This window comes from Paramacrobiotus metropolitanus, unplaced genomic scaffold (genome assembly GCF_019649055.1).
Source record: "Paramacrobiotus metropolitanus isolate TYO unplaced genomic scaffold, Prichtersi_v1.0 Parri_scaffold0000105, whole genome shotgun sequence".
Lineage (NCBI taxonomy): Eukaryota > Metazoa > Tardigrada > Eutardigrada > Parachela > Macrobiotidae > Paramacrobiotus > Paramacrobiotus metropolitanus.
Window position 1 is genome coordinate 435,493 of NW_026570325.1, and position 21,925 is coordinate 457,417.

At 41.7% G+C, this 21,925-nt stretch overlaps 3 protein-coding genes across 5 annotated transcripts; 2 read left to right on the forward strand and 1 right to left on the reverse strand.

Annotated features, from left to right (window-relative positions):
* Window positions 1-3,705: 3,705 nt before the first annotated feature.
* On the reverse strand, window positions 3,706-7,394 carry LOC129597481 (mitogen-activated protein kinase kinase kinase A-like). Of its 3 annotated transcripts, XM_055495051.1 has the most exons (4): window positions 7,008-7,394; window positions 5,893-6,904; window positions 5,362-5,673; window positions 3,706-4,413 (listed from the first exon to the last, which is right to left on the reverse strand). In XM_055495051.1, exons 1-4 carry the CDS (start codon window positions 7,354-7,356, stop codon window positions 4,374-4,376), a joined length of 1,713 nt encoding a protein of 570 aa, XP_055351026.1. In that variant the 5' UTR covers window positions 7,357-7,394; the 3' UTR covers window positions 3,706-4,373. The 3 variants fall into 3 exon arrangements, with proteins under 3 accessions (XP_055351026.1, XP_055351025.1, XP_055351027.1); XM_055495050.1 differs by having other exon boundaries at window positions 3,706-5,673; XM_055495052.1 differs by lacking the exon at window positions 3,706-4,413 and having other exon boundaries at window positions 5,486-5,701.
* Window positions 7,395-14,312: 6,918 nt separating this feature from the next.
* LOC129597489 (uncharacterized) lies at window positions 14,313-16,238 on the forward strand. Its single transcript, XM_055495060.1, has 2 exons — window positions 14,313-15,836; window positions 16,011-16,238. Exons 1-2 carry the CDS (start codon window positions 15,258-15,260, stop codon window positions 16,236-16,238), a joined length of 807 nt encoding a protein of 268 aa, XP_055351035.1. The 5' UTR covers window positions 14,313-15,257.
* LOC129597497 (uncharacterized) lies at window positions 16,177-18,318 on the forward strand. The gene is made up of 4 exons (XM_055495070.1): window positions 16,177-16,307; window positions 16,628-16,755; window positions 17,059-17,748; window positions 17,885-18,318. Exons 2-4 carry the CDS (start codon window positions 16,628-16,630, stop codon window positions 18,012-18,014), a joined length of 948 nt encoding a protein of 315 aa, XP_055351045.1. The 5' UTR covers window positions 16,177-16,307; the 3' UTR covers window positions 18,015-18,318.
* The last annotated feature ends 3,607 nt before the right edge of the window (window positions 18,319-21,925 follow it).

The window sequence follows — 21,925 nt, forward strand, 5'->3', positions numbered from 1 at the left end:
CGAAAGCCGCGAGCGTGTGCGTCAGGGATGTGGGTGTGGTTTCGTGGATTCAGTTTACGCTGAATCGTCGATCGTGTCTGCCTTTAGCAGAGCCGTACAGTGAGACTCCGTTGGGCCTCGGAAGAATCCTCGTCAACGAATCGTTGACGAGGATTCTTCCGAGGCCCAACGATGGAAATATTGAACTTGTACAGAATGCAGACGAAGATTAAGTAATATTATTAGACTGGAGCGATTATTGGACTGCAGCGTACTTTACACTTTACAATATGCTTGCCCATCGTTGCCGGTTTCCGGGTTTTGAACTTACATCCTGTACAATATAGAAAAATTCCGTCTGAAAAAAACTGTGCGTGGTTCTTGTCCGTAAAAAACAAATTGTGGTCACATTACGTCGTAGTATTGCTGTACTGATGTTAAGTGGGCTGCTATAATTATGTGAGAGATTGACCGAACTGTTGATACAGCTCAGTGCATTGGGCCGCAAGGTGTGACAGTGATCAAGTGAAATACTAGAAAACGGTAATGTGCTTTTCGACTTCATTTCAGATTTTATCAAAATCTAAAAAGATCCAATACAAATTAGGAACTGATTGAAATAAGCACGGTTTCGTCGGTTAACCACAAGAAACACAGAGGCGAAGATAAAACAGTTTCTTGTGCAAGTGCAGTATAACGTGCCCGTGGTAACAGGCCAGCTCATGTTAGCCCTGTGGCATCCATGGTAACAAGCTTTTGAGTGACCACCGGCCGTCTAATTCTTAAAACAGCAAAAGGTCATTAGTCTCACAACACCCACCGCCCTGAAAGGAATCTAGAATATTTTAAAGCAATGAAAATCGGTTTATCAGGAGCTGAGATCACCCGGGACAACGAGGAGAGGCCGAACACCTGCAAGAGATTTTTAGTATTCAGATAATTAACAGCCTTTTTGCATGATTTTGTCAATAATTTTTGAACACTTATCGATCGGTAATCATTCTAATATTCCTTACGTGTGGCTTAAAGAGCAGATTTTGTTTTCTTGTTGAAGGAACGGCTGCCCTACTACCGACGGGACAAACTCTTTGTTCGCATTAATTCAGTGTCGATCACGTTCTTAATCCAAAATATTGCGTGTTTTCACCAAACAGCGAAACTGCGTCGATTGTATACTGAGGAGTGCTGGAAAAAAGAAACAACGAAGAAGATCTCATTTGCTATGAAAAACTATATTTATCAGTACTGTTACGGTCCGAAAGTAGACGGTTACGCATCTGTTCTGCATGTCGTAGGTAAGAGTCTTGAATGCGTCGATTGTGTACTGAGGAGTGCTGAAAAAAAGAAACAACGAAGATCTCATTTGCTATGAAAAACTCTATTTATCAGTACTGGTACGGACCGAAAGTTGGCGGTTACGCATCTGTTCTGCATGTCGTAGGTAAGACCTGGCTTTGACGGATTAGCCATGTACTATACCATGTATTACAATACCATGTACCATGTATTATTTTGGCGAAATGCTTGCACATTTTCCGCAGATGGTCTCGATATGGAGCATCTACAAGATGCCATCTTATTCTTGAGATTATGCATTCTGTACCTTTATGTTGCTGGATGAAAAATCGGTTACTCCAGCTCACTGGTATAACGCTCAATTATAGTTCCTCTACGGGGTGAATTTCAATGTGGCTCACTGTTTCGCATTCCGACTTTTAAAGTTACAAATTGCATATTTGAATCGCTGTGATTACTGTCTGGCCGTAAATTAACTTTGGTGAAGGCTCCGCATACCACCTTTATACCACCTTTGGCTCCTAATACCGCCTTTCGTACCACGTTTGACTCCCCATACCACCATAAGTTTTTTTAAACTTTTGATAAAAATATAAGTTAAACTATTTGTTGCTATAATGTTTTACACAAGTTCAGGTTACAATTTTACAACATCGTATTTACACAAAAACGCGCATCAGAATGTTTTTAGAAAAAAGAACTGCTCCTACTAAAAAGACGCACCGGACGACAGGCCGAGAGATTTGTCAATCCGGGATTTGATTTCATATCCGCTATAGATGCGGCATTGTATGAAGCGAAGCGTGTAAATGTGGATGTGGATGTGGCTGCGCAAGCTTATCATTCAATTAATCCAGATAATAAAATTTGACAGACACATGCAAATGTTAAGTAATACATAAATAAATGGTGGTATGCGGAGTCAAAAGGGGTGTGCAAAAGGTGGTACTAGGAGCCAAACGGGGTATGAAAGGTGGTATTAGGAGCCAAATGTGGTAAAAGGTGGTATGAGGATCCTTCACCATTAACTTTACCGCTGGAACTACCATATCAGTGAGTCTTGCCCTTTTTTGCGATATCACATTGGCAAAGTCACTAAAAACGATTTATTGCAGAAAATGATGAATTACACTTCCGTGATCCACCGTTGGAGATTCTCAGTGAAACCTTATTGCATTTAGATGTCCACTCGCATTGTGCAGCCAAACGGTGAGAAATTCCGTGATGAGAATTTCCTAAATAAACTCCTTACAAAGTACTAACATAGCACCTTATTATGACATGTTACTGCCAGGCATTCCTTTTTAGTATCTAGCTAACAAAATAAAACCGGAAACGACACATAGCTGCTGTAGTTGGGTAATTCTGACATGCAGTAATAATATTAGTAAATGTATTCAAGAAATACAGTACACTGACATTGTACAGACACCTTGTTCGTGTGTTTGCTGTAATATCTAATGAATATTCAATCGCATCTCAAGACATTCCGCCTCACAGAGTGAACACTTTGTGGTAGCAATTACTGCCTGATCCACCGTCGGTCACATATATCACAATTGACTTCAAACGGATCAGTAGTCAGTGGCCGGGACAACAGGGCACCGAGGGATACCGTACTGCCTTCCTCCTCCAGCGCACTGTCAGCCAGAAAACCAAAGTTTTATCCCTGCTCCATATGGATCACCGCACCCAGTGCATGACCGCGTTGGCACACTGCATTACAGCGTATTACAACGAGACACTGGGATCTCTCACAGTGGAATGCTTATCAGGCGGCCCACGTAGCCAAATACAATTCTACACTGGTGGTATAATGTAGAATTTAGGAAAGGTCAAACCGTTCACAACTCACGACAGTACGGCTCACACTTTATTCAATTCAACGCACATTAGCAAATTTAATTGCCGTCACGTAAGATCGGCAGAAACTCAATTAAATATCCTCTTCATCAACTCGACAGTTTACCGCAGCATCTCAAAACCTGTAATCAGTGTGGTTAGCCACACTGATCAAAACCACAAATGTTACGCTGAACGCTTCAGTATGTTGCTTTGACTAAACATGTTTTCCCTGTCATCTTCGTGAAACATTGCCGCATGGGACTGGAGAACTCTCCGTACTTTCACTACGCTGACGAAAATCCCATTCCCGGGAAAACTTATCTCCCTCTCCTGCGACTATACAGACTGTAAGCCATTTGCCGGCGTCTGCTCCTGCGCCAGCTAGTGATAGGTTTTTCTACGTGGGGATTACCAAACTACACGTTTGTTTATTCAATGCGAAATAGGGCAAAAATGGCCAAGCCGTTCCCGCTGCTCCTAACGATTCCCGCTCTACAGTTCGACACTGCCGGTACTGAGGCTTTTCGGTGCTTTAAACGCGCGCTGTAGCGCCACTGTCCACCTGTGGAGGACACTATAGTTTAATAGTTTAATAGTTTCATCTCGGTAGCAGGTAACCCATTAACCTGCTGTGTTTTGCATACACAGCATGGGAATTTAAACCTGGCCGAACACAACACACGCTCATTATCAAACTCCGCTACAGAAGGCATATGATACAACACAGCTCAGAATTGCAAGCATTATTAGACCCATGCACTGGCACACTAGACAATGGCTAAGCATTGACATAAACGTGTATAAAGCACGCAGACTAAACGCTATAACAACAAGATCCGTATCGTTCGGCCGTATCCGTAGTTGAATGAGGAATGGAGCGCGGGTGCTTTATCCTGATGCGACGAGCGAGTTGAACCATGGAGGATCCGTTTAAGCCCAGGCGTCGAAGAAACGCACACGCCACTCAGTACGGTCAGCGCTGATGCCGACTAACCACGTCGCACACAGCCTTGCGGGCCATGCACTCGCAGCCTGAACTCAGAGTGGTCACCCATCCAAATCCAAACCGCGCTCGATGTAGACTATCTTTCAAAATCCGAAGATCCATCCATTTAGCTACACGGAGTGTGGCATCAGGAAGCGTTTGAAAAGAGTGCATGCTCACTGGGTTCGTACGGTTCGGTATCCGGGCAAGAAGTGGGACGGCCTCAGATGGTTGCTCCAGTTGTGAGTTTAACCGGCCAAATAACGTTCTAATTTGGTGACCTTTGATGTTGCATGTATGTAGGATACCTGTATCAGTTATTAGCATATCCCATTATATTTACTCCATAATTCCATTTATGACACCTGTTGCTTATATTGTTGGTAATCTTTACAGCTATGGAGTGCTGAATTGTGGAAATCTGGATGAGACGGCAGCATGGAATAGTTTAGATATGAGAAAATTTGAAAGTCTGCGTTTAGGCAACTTGCAGGTCTGCCCATCTCTACTTGCGCTGAATCGAAAAACGATAACCAAAATGCTTTAGCGCGCTGCTAATGGGATGACGCATGTCTGGCCTTTGTTTAATGTTGCTTTGAGGACATCGGAACAAGCCATCGGTAGTTAGTTCTGTAACCACACCGGCTTCCGAAGATAACGAATCCGTGGGAGAACCTGGACGGCTGTTAGTAATTTTTACTCTTCTTTTTTTACACTTTTTTACCCCTTAACTTTTAACTTTAAAACTTGCACTTTGGATACCAGCACTGTTACATTGACTGGATGACATTTCAGTGAATTCCCACTGTCAAAATAAATTTATCACGCAAACTTTTGTTGTTCGTTTTGAATGTTCAATACGATTAGGTGTATGCGGGTGCCGCTGTGCCATGAAATGCTCTATGAATGTGTGTCTGCTGTGGAAATCATTAATAAATTAGAGTAGTAGTACTACACTACTACTCTAATTTATTTCAGTTAAACGGTTTAAACACAGTCAGCTGACAAGGTTTGGACTGAGAGGGGTATTGCTGCCCAGATTGACGGATACTGCAGTCAGATTATCGTAATAATTCTTGCAACGCGCCGCCAAGCTCGACATCAGGTCGATACTCTTATCTGACAAGTTGACGGACGACCATCCAGCGCGGCATTTCGTGTCGTAAAATTCTATTGTAAGCGCATGGTATTTCGCCGAATGTCTTCCGCCACAAACGTATATGCGGTCCTTGATCACGCAAGCGGCATGATCATACCTCGGCTGCCCAAGGGCCTCAGTTTGATCCCAGGCACCGGTGTCCAGATTCAGTCGAATGCAGTCAGCTGTGGGAAAGATGCCACCGGGTTCAGCAATTTCCCCGCCCAAGACGTACAGGTGTCCATCCACCACAACCATTGCAAATTTATCCCGTCTTTTGGGCAAATCTGGCAAAGATTTCCATTCGTTGGTTCCGGTATCATACTGGTGCATGGTTACGGTATTATGTCGGTGCATCCCGGGAAATGTCGCATAAAATATATGTTTACCACGCTTTGCCACCGCCTGAATGTAGCCAAGATTGCCGTCGCTGCAGGCATAACAATTGTAATGGTGTGCTAAAATCGTATGCAAGTACATTAAGTGATTGTAAAAATCCAGTAAAAATTGGAAGTCTCGGTACAAGCCAACCCGATGCGCGCATTCACATGAAGGATTTTTTCTCTTCCCAAACATTTGGAAATCAAACGTGTCGCTACGGTTTTGTCAAACTACTTTACAGTTTACACGAAACTACTCGTACACTTACCGAGCTATTGCAGGAGGATCCTTCAGGCGTACAACTTGTCCAGTAAAAATATCCATCTCTTGAAAGGAATCAAAGTAGTCCCAGACATAAAGTTTCTGGTTCACCACGATCGGGTGCATGTGAAAAAATATATCCAATGAAGGCGTCAGCTCCCGACACGTTCCGTTTCCCACATCCCAGAAACTGAATTTCCCGTAAATGTTTTCCAAGCGATCTATTCCTTCAGTGAAAACTATTTCTGTGTCCGTCGCTGCTAACTGTAGCCAGTAACGTGACATCAGGCCTGAGGGCGTCGGTTTGCTTAATGTGTCTTCAGCACAGAACGAGCTATTTGCGGGATCGAATACCATAGACTGTCGGACGTCATTGCCGCAATAGAGAAGAAATACTATAACCTCTTTTCTCTCTAGCTTATGCAGCAGCTCTTTTGCAGATAATCTGTTTTTACTAACTGGATCCAAGCAGTTGCGGATGAGATCTGCCGTGTTCTCTTCAACCTCATCACTGATAAAGGGCACGAAACCTTCGATAATCAGCCTGGCGTACCGGAGATTCGTTTGATCCTTTGCAACATCCACGATCTTTCCACCTCTAATTAGTCGTTTTTTGGGTAAGCGTTTAAAACTTTCAGCCATTTCCAGCACAATGCAACCTAAACTCCAAATATCCGTTGTTCTGCCCGGTGCCTCTGTTCCTTCTTGAGAAAATTTCTTGAGCATTTCTGGCGACATATAGCGCGTTGTACCGCGCAACTGCGAAATGTCTGCCGAACACGTTGAGATTTCGCGCATTTGCACTAAGTCGTCCAAATCACCAATCAGAAGCGTTTCATGACCATCATCTGATATATGCACTAGAATATTTTCCGGTTTTAAATCGCCATGAATTATGCCATTTTGGTGCAGGTATTCCAATCCTCGAACGATGTCGGTTGCGAATTGTTTAAGCTTGGTATCAGCATGCAGATGGTTTTCGGTTTTCTCCGCTTCTTTTAGAAAGGAAGCGAGATCACCTAAAAATTGTATTTCGATGTACACTCACGTTTACATACTTCGATATCATTTGTCTTAAAGAAGGAGATGAAAGTAACTGTCAGGCTTCGGTTTTCGTTTTACCTTGGTGATATTCCATTGCAAGCTCGATGGTGGTTCCACCGGAAGCTTTGGTAATGGCAACTTTATGATAAACAACGAGATTTTCGTGAAACAGTTCAGTAAGCTTGCGCAGTCGTTTTGCGGCTGCCACCCAGTTGTCATGGTCAGGAGCTGTTTCGACATAACCGATATGTACAACCTTGACAGCAACAATATCCTCGCCTGTATAATTGCCACGCTTTGTAACTTTGGCTTTGTAAACAACGCCGAACGATCCCCTGCCAATTAAATCAGCATGACGGTAGCGGTATTGCATACTCCGGCCATACTCTTCGGGTTTGCTGTCCGCGCTGGAAACCTGGTTCCCCATCTCGATTACATAATCAGTTTAAAAACCGACTCTGAAAATGCTGCTCATACCTTTAGTTACGGTAAATCTCGTAAATTTTAATGTTGTATGTATTCAAGCATCAGATAACTCCTTCTTGAAAGTATATGGTTCTGATAACCACCTACACATAAGCGTACTGCGGCATTCAGAATAGAGTGAGCGGAATTACGGAGTAATGCTACAATTATCAGTGGCCTGAATAATACTGTTATCGCAAAAACACAGATAACCCAACCGCACTTATAAAGTGTTCAAGCAAATTAATAGTCAATAAAAAAAATCCTTGGAGCAAACGGCACGTACCCAGGAAAACCCTGCAGTTTTAAAACGGATATAAAAAAACGGCAAACTTTCCCACTGTTTGAAGCAATACAAATGTGACAAGTTTTTGTGTGCACAAACTGCCTCGGCCAGTACGTCGGTTGGTTAAGAGCGGTGGTACTTTTATGGTTTTTCCACGGTGGAGCGCCACTGTCCACCTTTGGACGACACTATCAGGAAGCGTTTGAGAAGAGTGCATGCATGCTGACTGGGTTCGTAATCGTACGGTTCGGTATCCGGGCAAGAAGTGGGACGGCCTCAGATGGTTGCTCCAGTAACCCAGTTGTAAGTCTTGGATTATGATAATTGACAACGGTACCATCGCTAATGAGGTGTGATTTCGGCTCTATTGTGTCATTTGGAATGAGACGCTCCACAAGGTGAAGCATATGCGTCTATGGGAAAAACACCAGTGTAGTCCACATTTCCAAGTGTATACGTTCTTCTACTTGTTTTTTCCAAGTACAATCAAAGAGGACTTGTTCAGCACAAAAAGTATTACAAAACTAAACTAATCTTAACAATTTTATCTGTATCAACAAAATGTTACACACCATTTTCTACAAAAGTAAATGATGTCCCACGTTAGAGCTCTTGCCATATACAAGTAGCCAGGGCGGCGAATTCGCTGTACTTGCATAGCTTACGTTTAATCTTGTACAGAACCTGTGAAGTCTGAGCGTTATTTACTTGTCGTTGAAACGACTGAGAAATTCGATTTATGACAAGTTTTTAATAACGACTTACATACATATGTTACACTTTTAATGCTTTTACTTTATAATCATATGTTTACAAATTATGTATTTACACTTTTCTGCAGTTTATTACTAATCTTTAAAATTCTGCTAAAACCGAACTAGTTTTGAAAAGTTAAACGGATCTTTTGAGTGCTGCAAGCAAAAACAATAACGATGTGAATTTTGTAAAAACGTCAGCTGATAATGCCTGATATCTATATTACTATTGAAAATATACTGAAACGTTTGCACCGAGATCCAATATCAACAATTTCGCTGAAAGACGTTTTCCTTTATATCATAAAAAGTGTGTGGTAGTAACTAGTACTAACTACTACTATTTTGTAAACATTGTCTGAATTATTTACATATCCTGAAGATATCCCAGAAAGCGCATGCGCGCGCTATAACATAACATCCTAAATAAACTTTTACAGTATTTAGCGGGCGTTTTTAGAGAATCGAAGTTGTAACTTGTAATCAAATTAGCTACTACAACCATTCCTTAAGGTCCAGCAATCGTCGTTAATCCACAGGCTGTTTACAAAATTTCTGGAACTACTTACAGTAAACATAACTTAAAATATTTCCATTTTCACATTTTGCGTAGCATATAATTTCAACATTGAATTCGAACTCTCAAACATATTTGCACCATGTCAGTGCAAAAGCATGGTTAGATTACTTCCATACATATGGCATTTCAGTAATAAAGTGTATAACTTCATTTAAATGTGTTATAGTAAGCGACATTTAAAAGCAAAACGACATTAAACGACGAAAAAACAGACTGATTCCGAATGGAGTTCTGCATATGGCGGTATATGTCTCACGATATTCTCTCATTCCAAATGACAAGCGCTAGGCACGCTACGCCTCTTATACCCTCGGCACGCCTGATGGTACGGTTGCTATTGTCTTCTGCTGTGAATCACTTATTAGACGGCTCTGTTGCAAAGTTGTAATGTGAACTACAGTGTGAAAAGTGTAACGTCAGTTAACGTCTACAACAAGTGGAAGGATGTCTACAACAAGCGGAAGGACCGGAAAAATTCAGTCTAGCTTCTTATGAATAGCGACGGCCAACTCTCTCTTTGGTTTGAGTATTAAAGGTTATTAAGCGCCATGATTTTAGTTCTTCCGCTGACCTTTAGTTGCAGCCAAGATTTAGTTTTACTCCACCACAAATCATCAACAGAACGCGACAAAACGCTTGTTGACGACTTACGCCCGTTGACAAAACACTGACGCGGATGGCAGAGTAGGGCAAGGAGGAGGGTACAGGAGTGTTCAAGTAACACGATACAGGCACAATCTAATGGTAAGTACTCATCACATACAATTGCGCGCCCCGGTGTTTCTGCAAGTTAGTCACATCCGGCTCCGATTCGAGTGCTATAAATCCTATAATTATGGCGTATAGTACATATGTACGTGTGCGAACAGCACGTACGCACTCATACCTACACCTGGGCTCTGTCTAATGTTTTTCTGCCTGTTTCCCTGTATGCATACCTTTATTTATGCTTCCGCTTTCCACAGCACTTTGCAGGAAATAGAATAAAACAGCTTCTGTAACGGGGGATTCCTGTCTCATGTATTAGTATGTACGAGTATGTGCTTGGTTGTCCCGCCTCTTGTATTTCCTGTTCCTGTACGAGCGATTCAGTATATATAGCGATGTATTTCCTGCGGTATCTTCAGTCGTTGGGTTAGCAATATTTCGAGCAGTATCAGCCGGTTCCGTTGCCCGTTATACTTGGAGTCGCATACCGAGAACGAAATTTTTTTTTCCAAGTCGACAGTTTCAGTGCCCTTTTAACTTTTACCACCGCTACCCCTCCGCCTCCCTGTTCCAACAGCCAACAGGTAAGTCCTTATGTATCACGTCCAATTTTTTTTTCCAAAAAGAACAGCTGTAACTGATTTCAACCTAATGCTGTTTTCGAATTCCATAACGCGCCATTTTTAAGTAATTTAATTGATAACTGCAAAGTCAACTTTACGCAGTTAGGAGGCTGACTTTAATTGATATCACTAATTACCAGCAAGCCAGTATCATGGCTCTAGACCCCCAAGCACTGCAAAATATTCTTAACACCGTTAATCTCGCTACTGCACAGCAGAACGCCGCTTTACAGCAAAGCCTTCAGGATAACGCAACCGCCCATCAGAATTTATTAAATTTTTTGAATAATCAAAATGCCGCTGCAGTTACCCGTATAACATCTCTCGAATTGGGCGATTTACCGAAGTTTGGTGGTTTTTCTTACGAAGACGCTCAGGACTTTTTAACGCAGTTTGAGACGATGGCCGTTGCTAATAACTTCACACCAGCTAACAGAATCCAACATTTTGCGCTCTGTTTGCGGAATAACGCCCTTCGCTGGTATACCGCAGAACTAGCAGGTATCGCATGGCCAGACCTTCGATCTCATTTTTTAACAGCTTTCGGAAAAACTCGTTTTGAACTTGATCTTATGAATGAAGGTTGTCGTACATTAGCATTTACAGATCCTCGTACTTTTGTCCATCGTGTTCTTGATTACGTGGAAACCAGTAATCCCGCAGCTACCGAAGTAGAAAAAACAGTTCGTCTCTTCGAAGCCTTGCCCCTTGAATTTAAACCGGCATTCGTGACTAACAGCCCCAGAACCGTAGCCGATTTTTTCAATCGTTTACGTGATGTGTCCGTTAAGCAACAATACAGGCTCGCAATGCAGAATCAAAATTCTTCATATCAGGCGTTCAATAATGTTGCAGATCAGTCAAATCTTTTGTCGCTATACAGCCAACCGACAGCGCCTACCTCGAATCAGATACAGATTGTCGCTCATAACCTTATGAAAGGTTTGGATGAAAGACTGAAGCATCTTGCTGAACAAATAAAGTGTTTACAGGAAAATAACGAATCAGAGGGCAGTCACGATCTTTCTCAGAATTACTTAACGGGTAATGCGAACCGGTCAACCCTTCGACTCACAGATGCGCCAGGCCAGGTTAATGGATGCTCTAATTGCGGTAGTTATGATCATCTTTCGTATGCTTGCCCGTTTGGAGGTGGCCACTCTACGCAGGCACAGTATGCACAGGGAGAACAAGCTTCTGAAGATCGTTATCCGATGTCATTCGGTGTAGCACAGCATCCGCCAACGACGCAGCAACCGACTTTTAACACACCCGGTAAATTACCATCTTAGGCGCAGCAGTTTTGGTCTGCAGAATCTCAGGTCACCGGTAGTGCACAATCGGCGTATTCGAGATGGCAGATTTAACTTTTCTGGTCTATTTGTCATTCGTACGTAAAATTTGTTTAGGTTTTGTAAATTTTGTGCTCTTTAAATTTGTTCGTAATTTGGTATTGCGTTTAATAATTAGTGATGCCTGCCCGTTGATTTTGGAGGCTGCAGCAGTATTTATTGTTATTGAGGAAAGGGCAGATGAGTGAGAAAATGTTTGAGGTTGACAGCGCTGATTCGCTGAAATATTAGATTTTTTTGATGATGGCCAGATGTGAAAAGCCTCGCGATGGTAACGGTAATGGTTAATGTAACGTTATGTGCAGAAATGGATTTTGGGATATATTTAAATTGTTATCGCATATGCGCAGCTCAGCTTAAATCTTATCTATCATTAATTTCCGCCGCTGGTTCGGCTAATGACATAAAATGCCAGATGTTGTAGTTTCGTTTTCGGCAGTCAGAGATCGTTAATGTCAACTTAAATTATAAAATTTTGAATAAAATCGTGAAAATCCAGATGTACTGCCAGTAAAAGTTAAAAATAAATTAAAGCTTTCGATTCCAGCGAAAACAAGATCATAAATTTAAATGTCAGCGTTCACAACACATGACGGCATACTTGGCACAAAAAACATAAATATTATTTTTCGAAATTCCCATTAACTGGTGCGGTTATGTTTTACTACGGCAATATGCGCATGGATTTTGGGCAACGGACAATTATGAATGTTCGTTCTGACTACGAAGAAAATAACTGAATGGTTCGATTTATGGTTGTGTAAACTGTAAAGTGTATGGTAAACATTATGCGCTCTTTTATTTAACTAATAATCTCGTCGAACAGAAGCCGCAGCTTGGTCACCCTTGTATACCACGGCAGCTCAAGTAAGTATTTGTGCTGAATTGATTAACGCTAATCACGTAAAATGAAATTGAAGAAGATCAAGAAAAATTTATGGAAAAGGGCTTTTGCACGAGCAAATCTATTTATATTCGCTCATATACGGGTGCGTGCTATAAACGCCCATCCTTGTTTCGTTGCGTCGTGACCTAATTTTCGACCATATAGACGGGCCACGGCTATAAACGCCTGCCCTTGTCCGTGCCCTCTGTCTCTATTGTAATCGTGTCGTCATCCAGGTGCGCCTATAAACGGTCCCTGTTGGTTTAATTCTTTCAATCAAGCCCCAAACATCTGACGATTTTAATGATGAATTGTTTGGAAAGTCGCGTTAAAAAAAAACTGCTTCATGCTCAATAGCAAACTTGTGTTCCACCGGTCGAGCTCGCCTGTTGGTAGTCTACCATCATCACTGCTGCACAGTGCTTCTGACGGTAAGTATTTTGTTTATTTTAAAACGTGAAATTTGTTTTTAAAAAAATGTATATTTCTGTGCGCATATCGCGGTATTGGAAAATGGGTGTCCCTTCCTTAGTACGGGTATAACAAAGTTTTTGTTCTGAAGTCATGCATTGTTTGTTGTTCTGATGATATTGGTTTGGACTTAACTCTGGTTAGCGAATAATTTTTTGTGTGCCAGCAGATTACGACAGTACATTTCTCGACGTGATTTAATCTTTTGTACTTGTTTCGTTAATTTATATGTCATAGTGTAAAGGCGTAAGTACATCTTTTCTCAATTCAAGAACAGAATCTTAACAGATAGTACTGCCACTTCCGTAATATTAACAGTATGCATCTTTTGTTATTTCTTGCCACTCTTTTGTTATTTCTTATTATAATTTTATTAGCAGCCAAACATGTGTCACATCTTGTCACCTATTTTCCTTTTTTTTTAATCTTGGTTTGCCAGTCGATTATCTTTTTTAGCCGGTCGTACTATTCTCAGCAATTCTGTATAGCCAGAACAGGGAAGATCATTGCATCTGCTGGATATTCATTTTCCATTTGGCCCGATGAAGCACCTCTTGATTTTATTAGGAAAGTAACTTTGGCCCGATTCTCTCCCCGCTCTATCTTTTTCTCTGTGTTCACGCCTCACCAGTTCTCATGCGTCCATGCATACCCGTCGCATCACTTCACACAAACAGAGAGCACATGTTATCTCTTGCTCCTAGCATCCTGTCTGCACTGCTGATCCTCATAACTCTGTCTTGCCAATTATCACACGAATTCACCCCATTGTAATGCGCTCGCTTTACGCAGTATTGCTAATGTGCCTTTGCCCTCCCCATCTCATCCGCATTGTTCTCATCATTTCATGCGCATTGTCCCTTATCTCGCTCCAGTCATTGTACATTCATGAATCATTGTCGCATTATTGCCATACAATGTCATACACTTCACTGACTGTAAGAATTTGGCGAGGTTTTTTTAAAGGTTGCGTTTCGGGAATATCCGATTTTTTTTGCGGCAATTGCAATGATTGAACTTGAATTAAATTAGCGCGTTATATCAAAATTACGAACAAAATATTTGTAAATATAAGTAGGGTTGCGTCAATGCGTGTTCGAGTTTTTCAGAACCAGAAGTTTGTAATGGTTTTCTACTGGTGTACTGACGTCGTGGACATCGATATTACTCTTCCTTTCCCAAGACCATTAGGAACCCCGATGACGCATGTCTGTGTGGACTAAGTGGCCATTTTTCAACGTGGGGTGGATCGTCGAACGGATACAACAATTAACGTCGTACGTAGAACCGGACGGTAACAGCAACTATCGTCGTACGTGGAACGCTTCGGAATTCGGATCATATTTGCCTTATTTACCTATTATTTTATTACTAATGTTTTCGAACTAAATCTACGTTTTGTACTCCCAAAAAAATCTGATCGTGATTTCTCTAGTGCTATTGCAAGCTTTATATTTTCGTTTGTATATGTTTTTTCTTAGTTTTTTCCTGAAAACATTCTGTTTTCAGTCTGGTAAGAGGGGAGTGTAACGGGGGATTCCTGTCTCATGTATTAGTATGTACGAGTATGTGCTTGGTTGTCCCGCCTCTTGTATTTCCTGTTCCTGTACGAGCGATTCAGTATATATAGCGATGTATTTCCTGCGGTATCTTCAGTCGTTGGGTTAGCAATATTTCGAGCAGTATCAGCCGGTTCCGTTGCCCGTTATACTTCTACAAACAGCAGTAACAGGCGAGCGATCGATAGTAGCAGACTGGTATTGTGTCTCCTCTTTTCCTTTTCCCACTGGCTGACATCATACTGACGAGCCGTCTGAGTCAGCCTGTGACTGCAAGCGGGTGCAGTCACGCTGTTAAGATCGATCAGTGTTTGTTTGCAACTTTGGATAGAAACGCCGTTCACGTCGTTTTTTAGGTTTTCCGTACGCTCCGCTTCTATTTCTATATCACAGCTCGTCTTCTGCTGACATTCTGTAGGTTCCCAGCGCTGGTTGGCCGTGTAACCGTTTATATCCGCATCCTGTTTTTTCGTTGTGTAGCCAGTGTCTAGCCACAAAAGACGGAGTCAGACACTTTGCTTTGGTCTCCCTGTACTGCGATTTTTTTCTTCAGTATTTCAGATTGCTAAAACCTACTTTTCTCGCATCCCTAGGAAACCGTTCGGCTAAAAACTCAACAGTTTCCAACGCCTTCCTTGTGAAGATGCCGTATCCTTATGAATATTTTTCGGGCATCAAAAGCAGGTGTCCCGGCCAGTGGAACATCAACAATGCTGTGATGGTGAATTTAGTCGGTGATGATTTCTACCTGGCCTATTTACAGGACATCGACGGCGATCTAGTCTTTGTGGATTTCGATTGCACCAAAATCCCCTCTTGGTGGGTGTCAGCCGATCGCGTCTATCGACATAATTTATACGGGGAGCGGGTGAAGCATGACTCTGTTTTTGTGGCTGTGCGCGAAGAAGACAACGGTCCGTACATTTTCCGTCCGGCCAAGCTATTACGCAATTCCACACTTAGCACGAATTACCTCTGCTGTGTTTCACTAAATACTACGCAGGATCCAAAGAATTCGTTTCGAGTGGTACATCAGTGGCAACTTTCGAGCGTGCTGCCGAGTCAGTATACGGACCTTCCAACAAAAATCACGGAAGATCATGTCGAAAAGGTAGTCGTTCGTGTTGACAACATGGGCTTCCTGAAACATATTGACGAATACCACATAACACGGCTCCTTGATATGGGATTTCGTGACGGGTTCAGTCCGATCGGCTGGCGGGTATGTCACATTTCTAGCCTGTCATAATACCACCAAGGAGTACTATACTGGTTGAAGAATGACAGCGCTGGAGCAATGAATATTAATCTCACCGTCACCGACATAAATGTGAATCAGCGCGTATTCAGACGCTTTTTCAGCTTCGTATGTGTATATTCATTTTTTTCATTGCAGGCTTTTGACGTCGCTCACAAGGACGATCGGGATCAGCTTTTCGTTCGGCTAACCGGAAGGACGTTGACGTTCGTAATAATGCAAGCATCGTGCTTTCATGTCTTCTGGAATACGAGGATCCCGTTATTCTTGCCTCGCCAGAAGAGAAAAAATCTAAGAAAGTACTCTCGTACCATAATTGTACTTGCTGGAAAAAGGAAATCGCTAAAGATATTTCGTTCGGAATAAACAGCTATCTCCGACGGTACTGTTACCGACCGGAAACTGCATATCCGTTTCCATGCGAAAGCCTTGTAGGTAAGACATAACTATAAGCAACTACCACTGGTTTACTACATTTCCTTAACGGAAATATGTTTTGGAGACAGCGAAAGAGTAACACCAGGACTGTTCATGTGGTTGCTTTACCAGCTCCTGGATAAAAATGACATGCGGCATGTGTACTTATAAAGAATTGAAAACATAATATCATTATAAAAACCAGCTCCAGGGATAAAATTAAAGATAGAAAAATTTTCAAAGGAGAGAAGATCCAGGAGGGATGGCATATCGTTATTCCGTAGCTAACAGAATCCATAATTGCATTAGTCTTGATATAGTAGAGGGTTGTGTTGTAGATGAAGTTCCGTCGCTTGGCAATATACCGTTTGAAGTTCAGTCCACCGTTTGGATGTTCATTCCACCGTTTGGTTTGGATGTTTGGATTGCAGTATTTGGATGTTCATTCGCAGGCGGCAGCAAAACGGTGAGTGACCGTCAGGTGTAAAGAATCGAATTAACTCTAATTATCGGAATCTATGGGGGCAAGGATTTACCGTGCCTTTTTACCACTTTTTACCAGGACAATCGGTTCCTCGTTGTGCCATACAGTGTACGCAAAGCACACACTCCAAAATCAGAAACCGACTCAGCTTTACTAAGCTTAATGATAAAATTGAAATAATGCTGGAGAAGGAATAAAGATATCGCGCTCTTAAGCCGGCAGCACGTACGAGCTATCTGTAAATGTAACATTCTGATAACTCTACCAGCTTATCACTTGTTGCAGAGTATGCTCTCTGTGGAACGCCTTAGTGCCTGATCCAGCATCCGCTGCGGCTGTCACGGTTGATTTTACCCAGATCAGTGACACCTTGCCGGGGCTGTTGGAAACAGAGGGATACCGCACTGCGTATCTGTTACACCGCGTGGTCAGCCAGAAAACCAAAGCGTTGGCGCTGCTGCACCTGGACCACCGCACAGACTGTATAACGGCTTTGGTTGGGTGCATAAAAGAACTACTCGGTCTGAAACAAACAAACATCTTTCTGATCTCCGTCAGTTACTGCCGGATGCCATTTGAAAGCCGTCGAGTGGGTTGTAGCAACCCTGACGAGCCGATTCACGGAAAAATATTGTTCCAACTGCTTCCACTAAAAAAGCTCTGTCGACATCTGCGGATCCGGCACCTAGTTATGGATTTTTCCTTGTGTAATATACGACCACGTACTTTTTTTATGAAAAAGATCAGGGATGAATGCGAAAAAACTTGCAACCTGATGATCGTGATTCCCGTAATGGACGTCGAAAACGACGATGAAAATGCAAACGTTAGATCCTTTAAGCGAGCACTGGAGACATGCTGTCCAACCGTTGACAATGCCACCAAGAAACGTATTAGAAAGCTGTATACTCGCTGGCTGCGAACTATCCCGTATCCCAATGAACAGTGGACTGGTTTACGACGACTACTCGAACTGTAAGTATGCGATTCGATGTTCGACTCAAATGCCAAAAACTTCGGTACGCTTGCATGTTGCAGTGTTTTGAATTATACAAAAGCTTGAATTCTGTTTGCATGGCACATGACTGTATCTTATCATTGCATATTGCAGTTTTGGAGTGCTGGAATGCGGTAACACTGATGAAACGGAAGCATGGGAAAACTTGGACTTGCGCAACTTCGACAATATTCCCTTTGGTAATCTTCAGTTGTCAATTCTTGCCCATTTCTACGTCGACTGACTACAGCCCTTCCGTTTCTTCGACGGCAGTGGGTTCCCTTCTTTGTTGGCAGGTGTTTTGTTAAGTAGTTTTTAATAAATGCTTATTGTAATGCTGTTTTTCTTACCAAAGCTTTGACGGCATTAATGTGATTTTGGCCATACCTAAAATTACATATGAAAACTGCTAGTTCAGGCAGTACATGTCCGATAGAGCTGTTGCAAACGAACTGAGATGTTTTTTTAGTTTATGAAATGATAACGGTTGGCATGCATCTATTATTTTTCTTTGTAGTTGAAGAATAAGAAGGACTGGTTGCAACGAATTTTGTTTTAGGCGTCCAGAAATTTGTGAGTCAAAACGCACATTCGCAGCAGTAATATTCACTTAAATATTCCATTCGGGAATCTCCAGCTTACCATTCTTGCCCGTTACCCCTCAATCAACTTATTCTACTGAAAATATTTAGCGGCATTAATTTCGGGGCGGTTAGAGCTTTCGATTTATGTTGTTATAATCTTCGGAAACAACAAAATCACTCTTGATCGGTTGGCAGTGACCTTAGTAATTTGTGCTTGAAAATCTTATTATCAAAAGATTTGTTGCACTGATGCAACCTCCGAATTACCCAATGTTGGGAAAAGTTAAAAACTACCGGTTCAAGAATTGTACCTATGCTACCAGGGAAAGAACATCATAACACAGGCATCTGATCCATGCTGGTTCTATTGAATTATTTTCGTAATACATCGGTGAATATTTCTTGCATTTGTTTGGTATCTGTCGCAAGATCGAAGTAAACAACGGCAGTGCTTTCGGCTTTATGCCTTCTATACAAGAATGTACAACTATCCATACTTCTACCCATTAACAATATTGGTTAAAGACATTAGCGCAATACGCAAGAACATTAACTTTGGCTCCTAAATTTAAGAAATATCTTTATTTCATAGCTAGGCTGGCATAAAAATGAACCACAAATGAAATTAGATAAATCTTTAACCAAATGGAAAATGAAATTACTTATTTGTACACCGGTCATTATATGACACTGGCGTCACTGGCGGGGCTGCCTAAGGCTTCTTCTTCTTGTCTTGATCTTTTTCCCAAGGCTTTCCGTGTGTCTGGCGCAAAAGCTTTATTCCCTTTTCAAATTCCTTTTCACTCATCTCCTTTTCGCTTTGTACCGGCACGGTAAAGCCGATTAGCAGCGCACACACCATTCCCGTAAAAAATATCCACGTAAAGCGCATTCTCCGGTTGTATAAATTGTTAAACGGTTGTATAACACGAACTTACGGTGAAAATGTAAGCAAAATGTAAGTTAAGCGCAGGTACACGTCGTTTAAATAATTTCTGATATTGTATTGATTTTGTATGAGATGTCGTCGTATAAAAAACAACGAAGCTGAAAGCAACCTGCGGCGTATAAAAAATTCACGGTTTATTGCAAAAAAACAAATGTTATTGCAGCTGCAATAAAGCGGAATTTTCCGTAAAAAATACATCGGTTAAGCAGTGTAATAATTAGTGCATGCTTATATTATTAAGTTATGTTATGTCACAAATGGCACTGTATGTTCGCCCAGGTTCATGGCCAACATTTTGCCATTTTGACATTTTTTGATTTGTCCAGCCTAAAAAATGCTCGAACGGCTGTAGAAAGTTTATTTTGGGCGTTTTTTTCAGCTGCAATCTGCATGCATTCTGTAAAGTGCAAAGCGTAGACTAAAACGGCCAATCGGAACGACACGCCGGCAGCACCGTCTACAATTTTGCCAATTTAAGGTTTGCAGTTAAACGCTGTAGTGCAGCGGCCATCGTGCTAACAGTAAGCGATATCGCGCTCAGCTAACGACGTTAGCTGTACCTTTTTACGTGCTCAATCTCCGAACCGGGTTGTACATACCTCGTAAAAAAGTGGTTACTTTCCATGATCTGGGCAGAATAATAACAATTGAGCAAGGCAAAACGACGTCGCTTGTTGTAAGCAGGTGCGCTCATACCGTACAAGCACTTGCTTGTAAAAATTTAAAAATAATATTAATTTTATAAAGCAGGTTCGTGAGTGATACATCAGTGACCTCTGGTGCTTCTACGAAGGAAAACTGAGTTCCGGAAATGGATATATTACACCCCTTGTATGATGTGTTATTAGTTGGCTCATCTTACGAATGTAACATGTGGGCGTGTCTTCCGAAACGTTTGTAAGGAACAATCATGCTTTCATGGATGAATTCTGATCACTTACGAAGGGAATCCGAAAAGTGTGATGCGCTGTTACAAACTTACAATACGGTTCACAGGGTGCGAGTCAGTACAGATAGCTGTAGGAGAACGGATAAACCGATTTTGAGCCATTATTTGCGAATCATATGGCAGGATTTATCCTTTTAATTCCACCGAAGACTTTGAGTTTGTTTTGTTGAGTTGTGTATGTCGCAAAAAGAAAGAAACTGTATACGGATAAGCGGCCCGCGCTGAAGCGCTGAGTCTGAGTCTGACCCCTAAAAGGCTGAGTCTGACTACTGAGGGGCTGAGTCTGAGTACTAAAAAGCTGAGTCTGACTATAAAATGCAGAGTTTTCCTAAAACTGCTATGGTGTCAAGTCTCGATGACTTTAACACTGGACGAAAAATTTGCGACATTCGGGCCAGCAAAACCCCGTATTACATGCAACCCTATGACCAAGTAATATCTATATACGTGTGCAACCAATTGCGGTGATCGGGATGTACGCGGTACGGGACGTACACGGCACACCGAACGTTATTAATTAACTGAAGTTAATTTATGTAAGTTAAAATAAAACTGAAGTTAATTTAATTACAACTGTAATGTGCCCTAGCCCGGCACTTAAAGGACATTGCAGCCACGAAATTGAAATTTCTACAGTGCAGCCGCGTACACGATTCGCGCAACTAGTGCGGGATAAGCGCGAATATGCTGTACATTTATTCTGCTACTTCTATACTGCTAGTCTAATACTGCAGAGCGCATAGCATACAATTGCAGGTTGAGGTGCATTAGTGAACATGTACGATAAGCCGATAATGCGCGCTCATAACTAGATCATAACCAGATCTTAGATCCTAGATCCTGGTATAATTAGCCGGGAATATTCATTATGCAGTATGCACTGACAATTAAACATATGAAACACGGTTTAATAAAGACAAATGCATTACATCAGTGGTATAATAAAGAATTCTGCCTGCCAGCAGTTGCACTCAAAGTGAAAGGCATCAACCTCCTAATGTGCATATCGTACAGGTTCAGATAACGTAGCTACGAGTACTAATCAGAGCGTCAATTAAATTAAGTACGAGTATAAAAAATGAAAAATAAAATTCATTAGGATTTTGTGGCAACTTCTGAAACTTAGACTGTTCGTTGCAGTATTTACCTAGTTATTCCGGATTAACTTCCAGCTGATCAGCTACGAAGGCGAGTCGGTGGTTTTGTTATGCCCATGTCGTGCAGAACTGAAATTCTAATAGTACTACTTTGGCAGAGTAGGCTAGTATATTCGTTAAACTGCTGATATGTTGCTGCAGTTAACGCGGTATGGTTTTTTGCTTCATTAACAATAGCTATAATTAGTGCTATTATTTGAACCTGCATGATACGCGCATCAACAAACACCTCATACGATTATCGTAGTGAGAAGCCGACAGGTACATTTTTCTTTGAGGTAGTGCTATTCTTTATTACTCTACTGGTGTAATTCTTGTGTTTTATTCAATTTATTGAGCTTTGTTGCATAGGCTTACTAGTCAGTGCATATCACCGTATTATTATAGGTAGATCTGATTAATGCGCACATTACCGGCTTATTATTCAGTATACATGGTACAGCAATTACGTAGTTGAATTACTGTAACTGAAATAATTTTAATCTTTTTTTGGCCGGGAATGCCGAATAGCGCTAT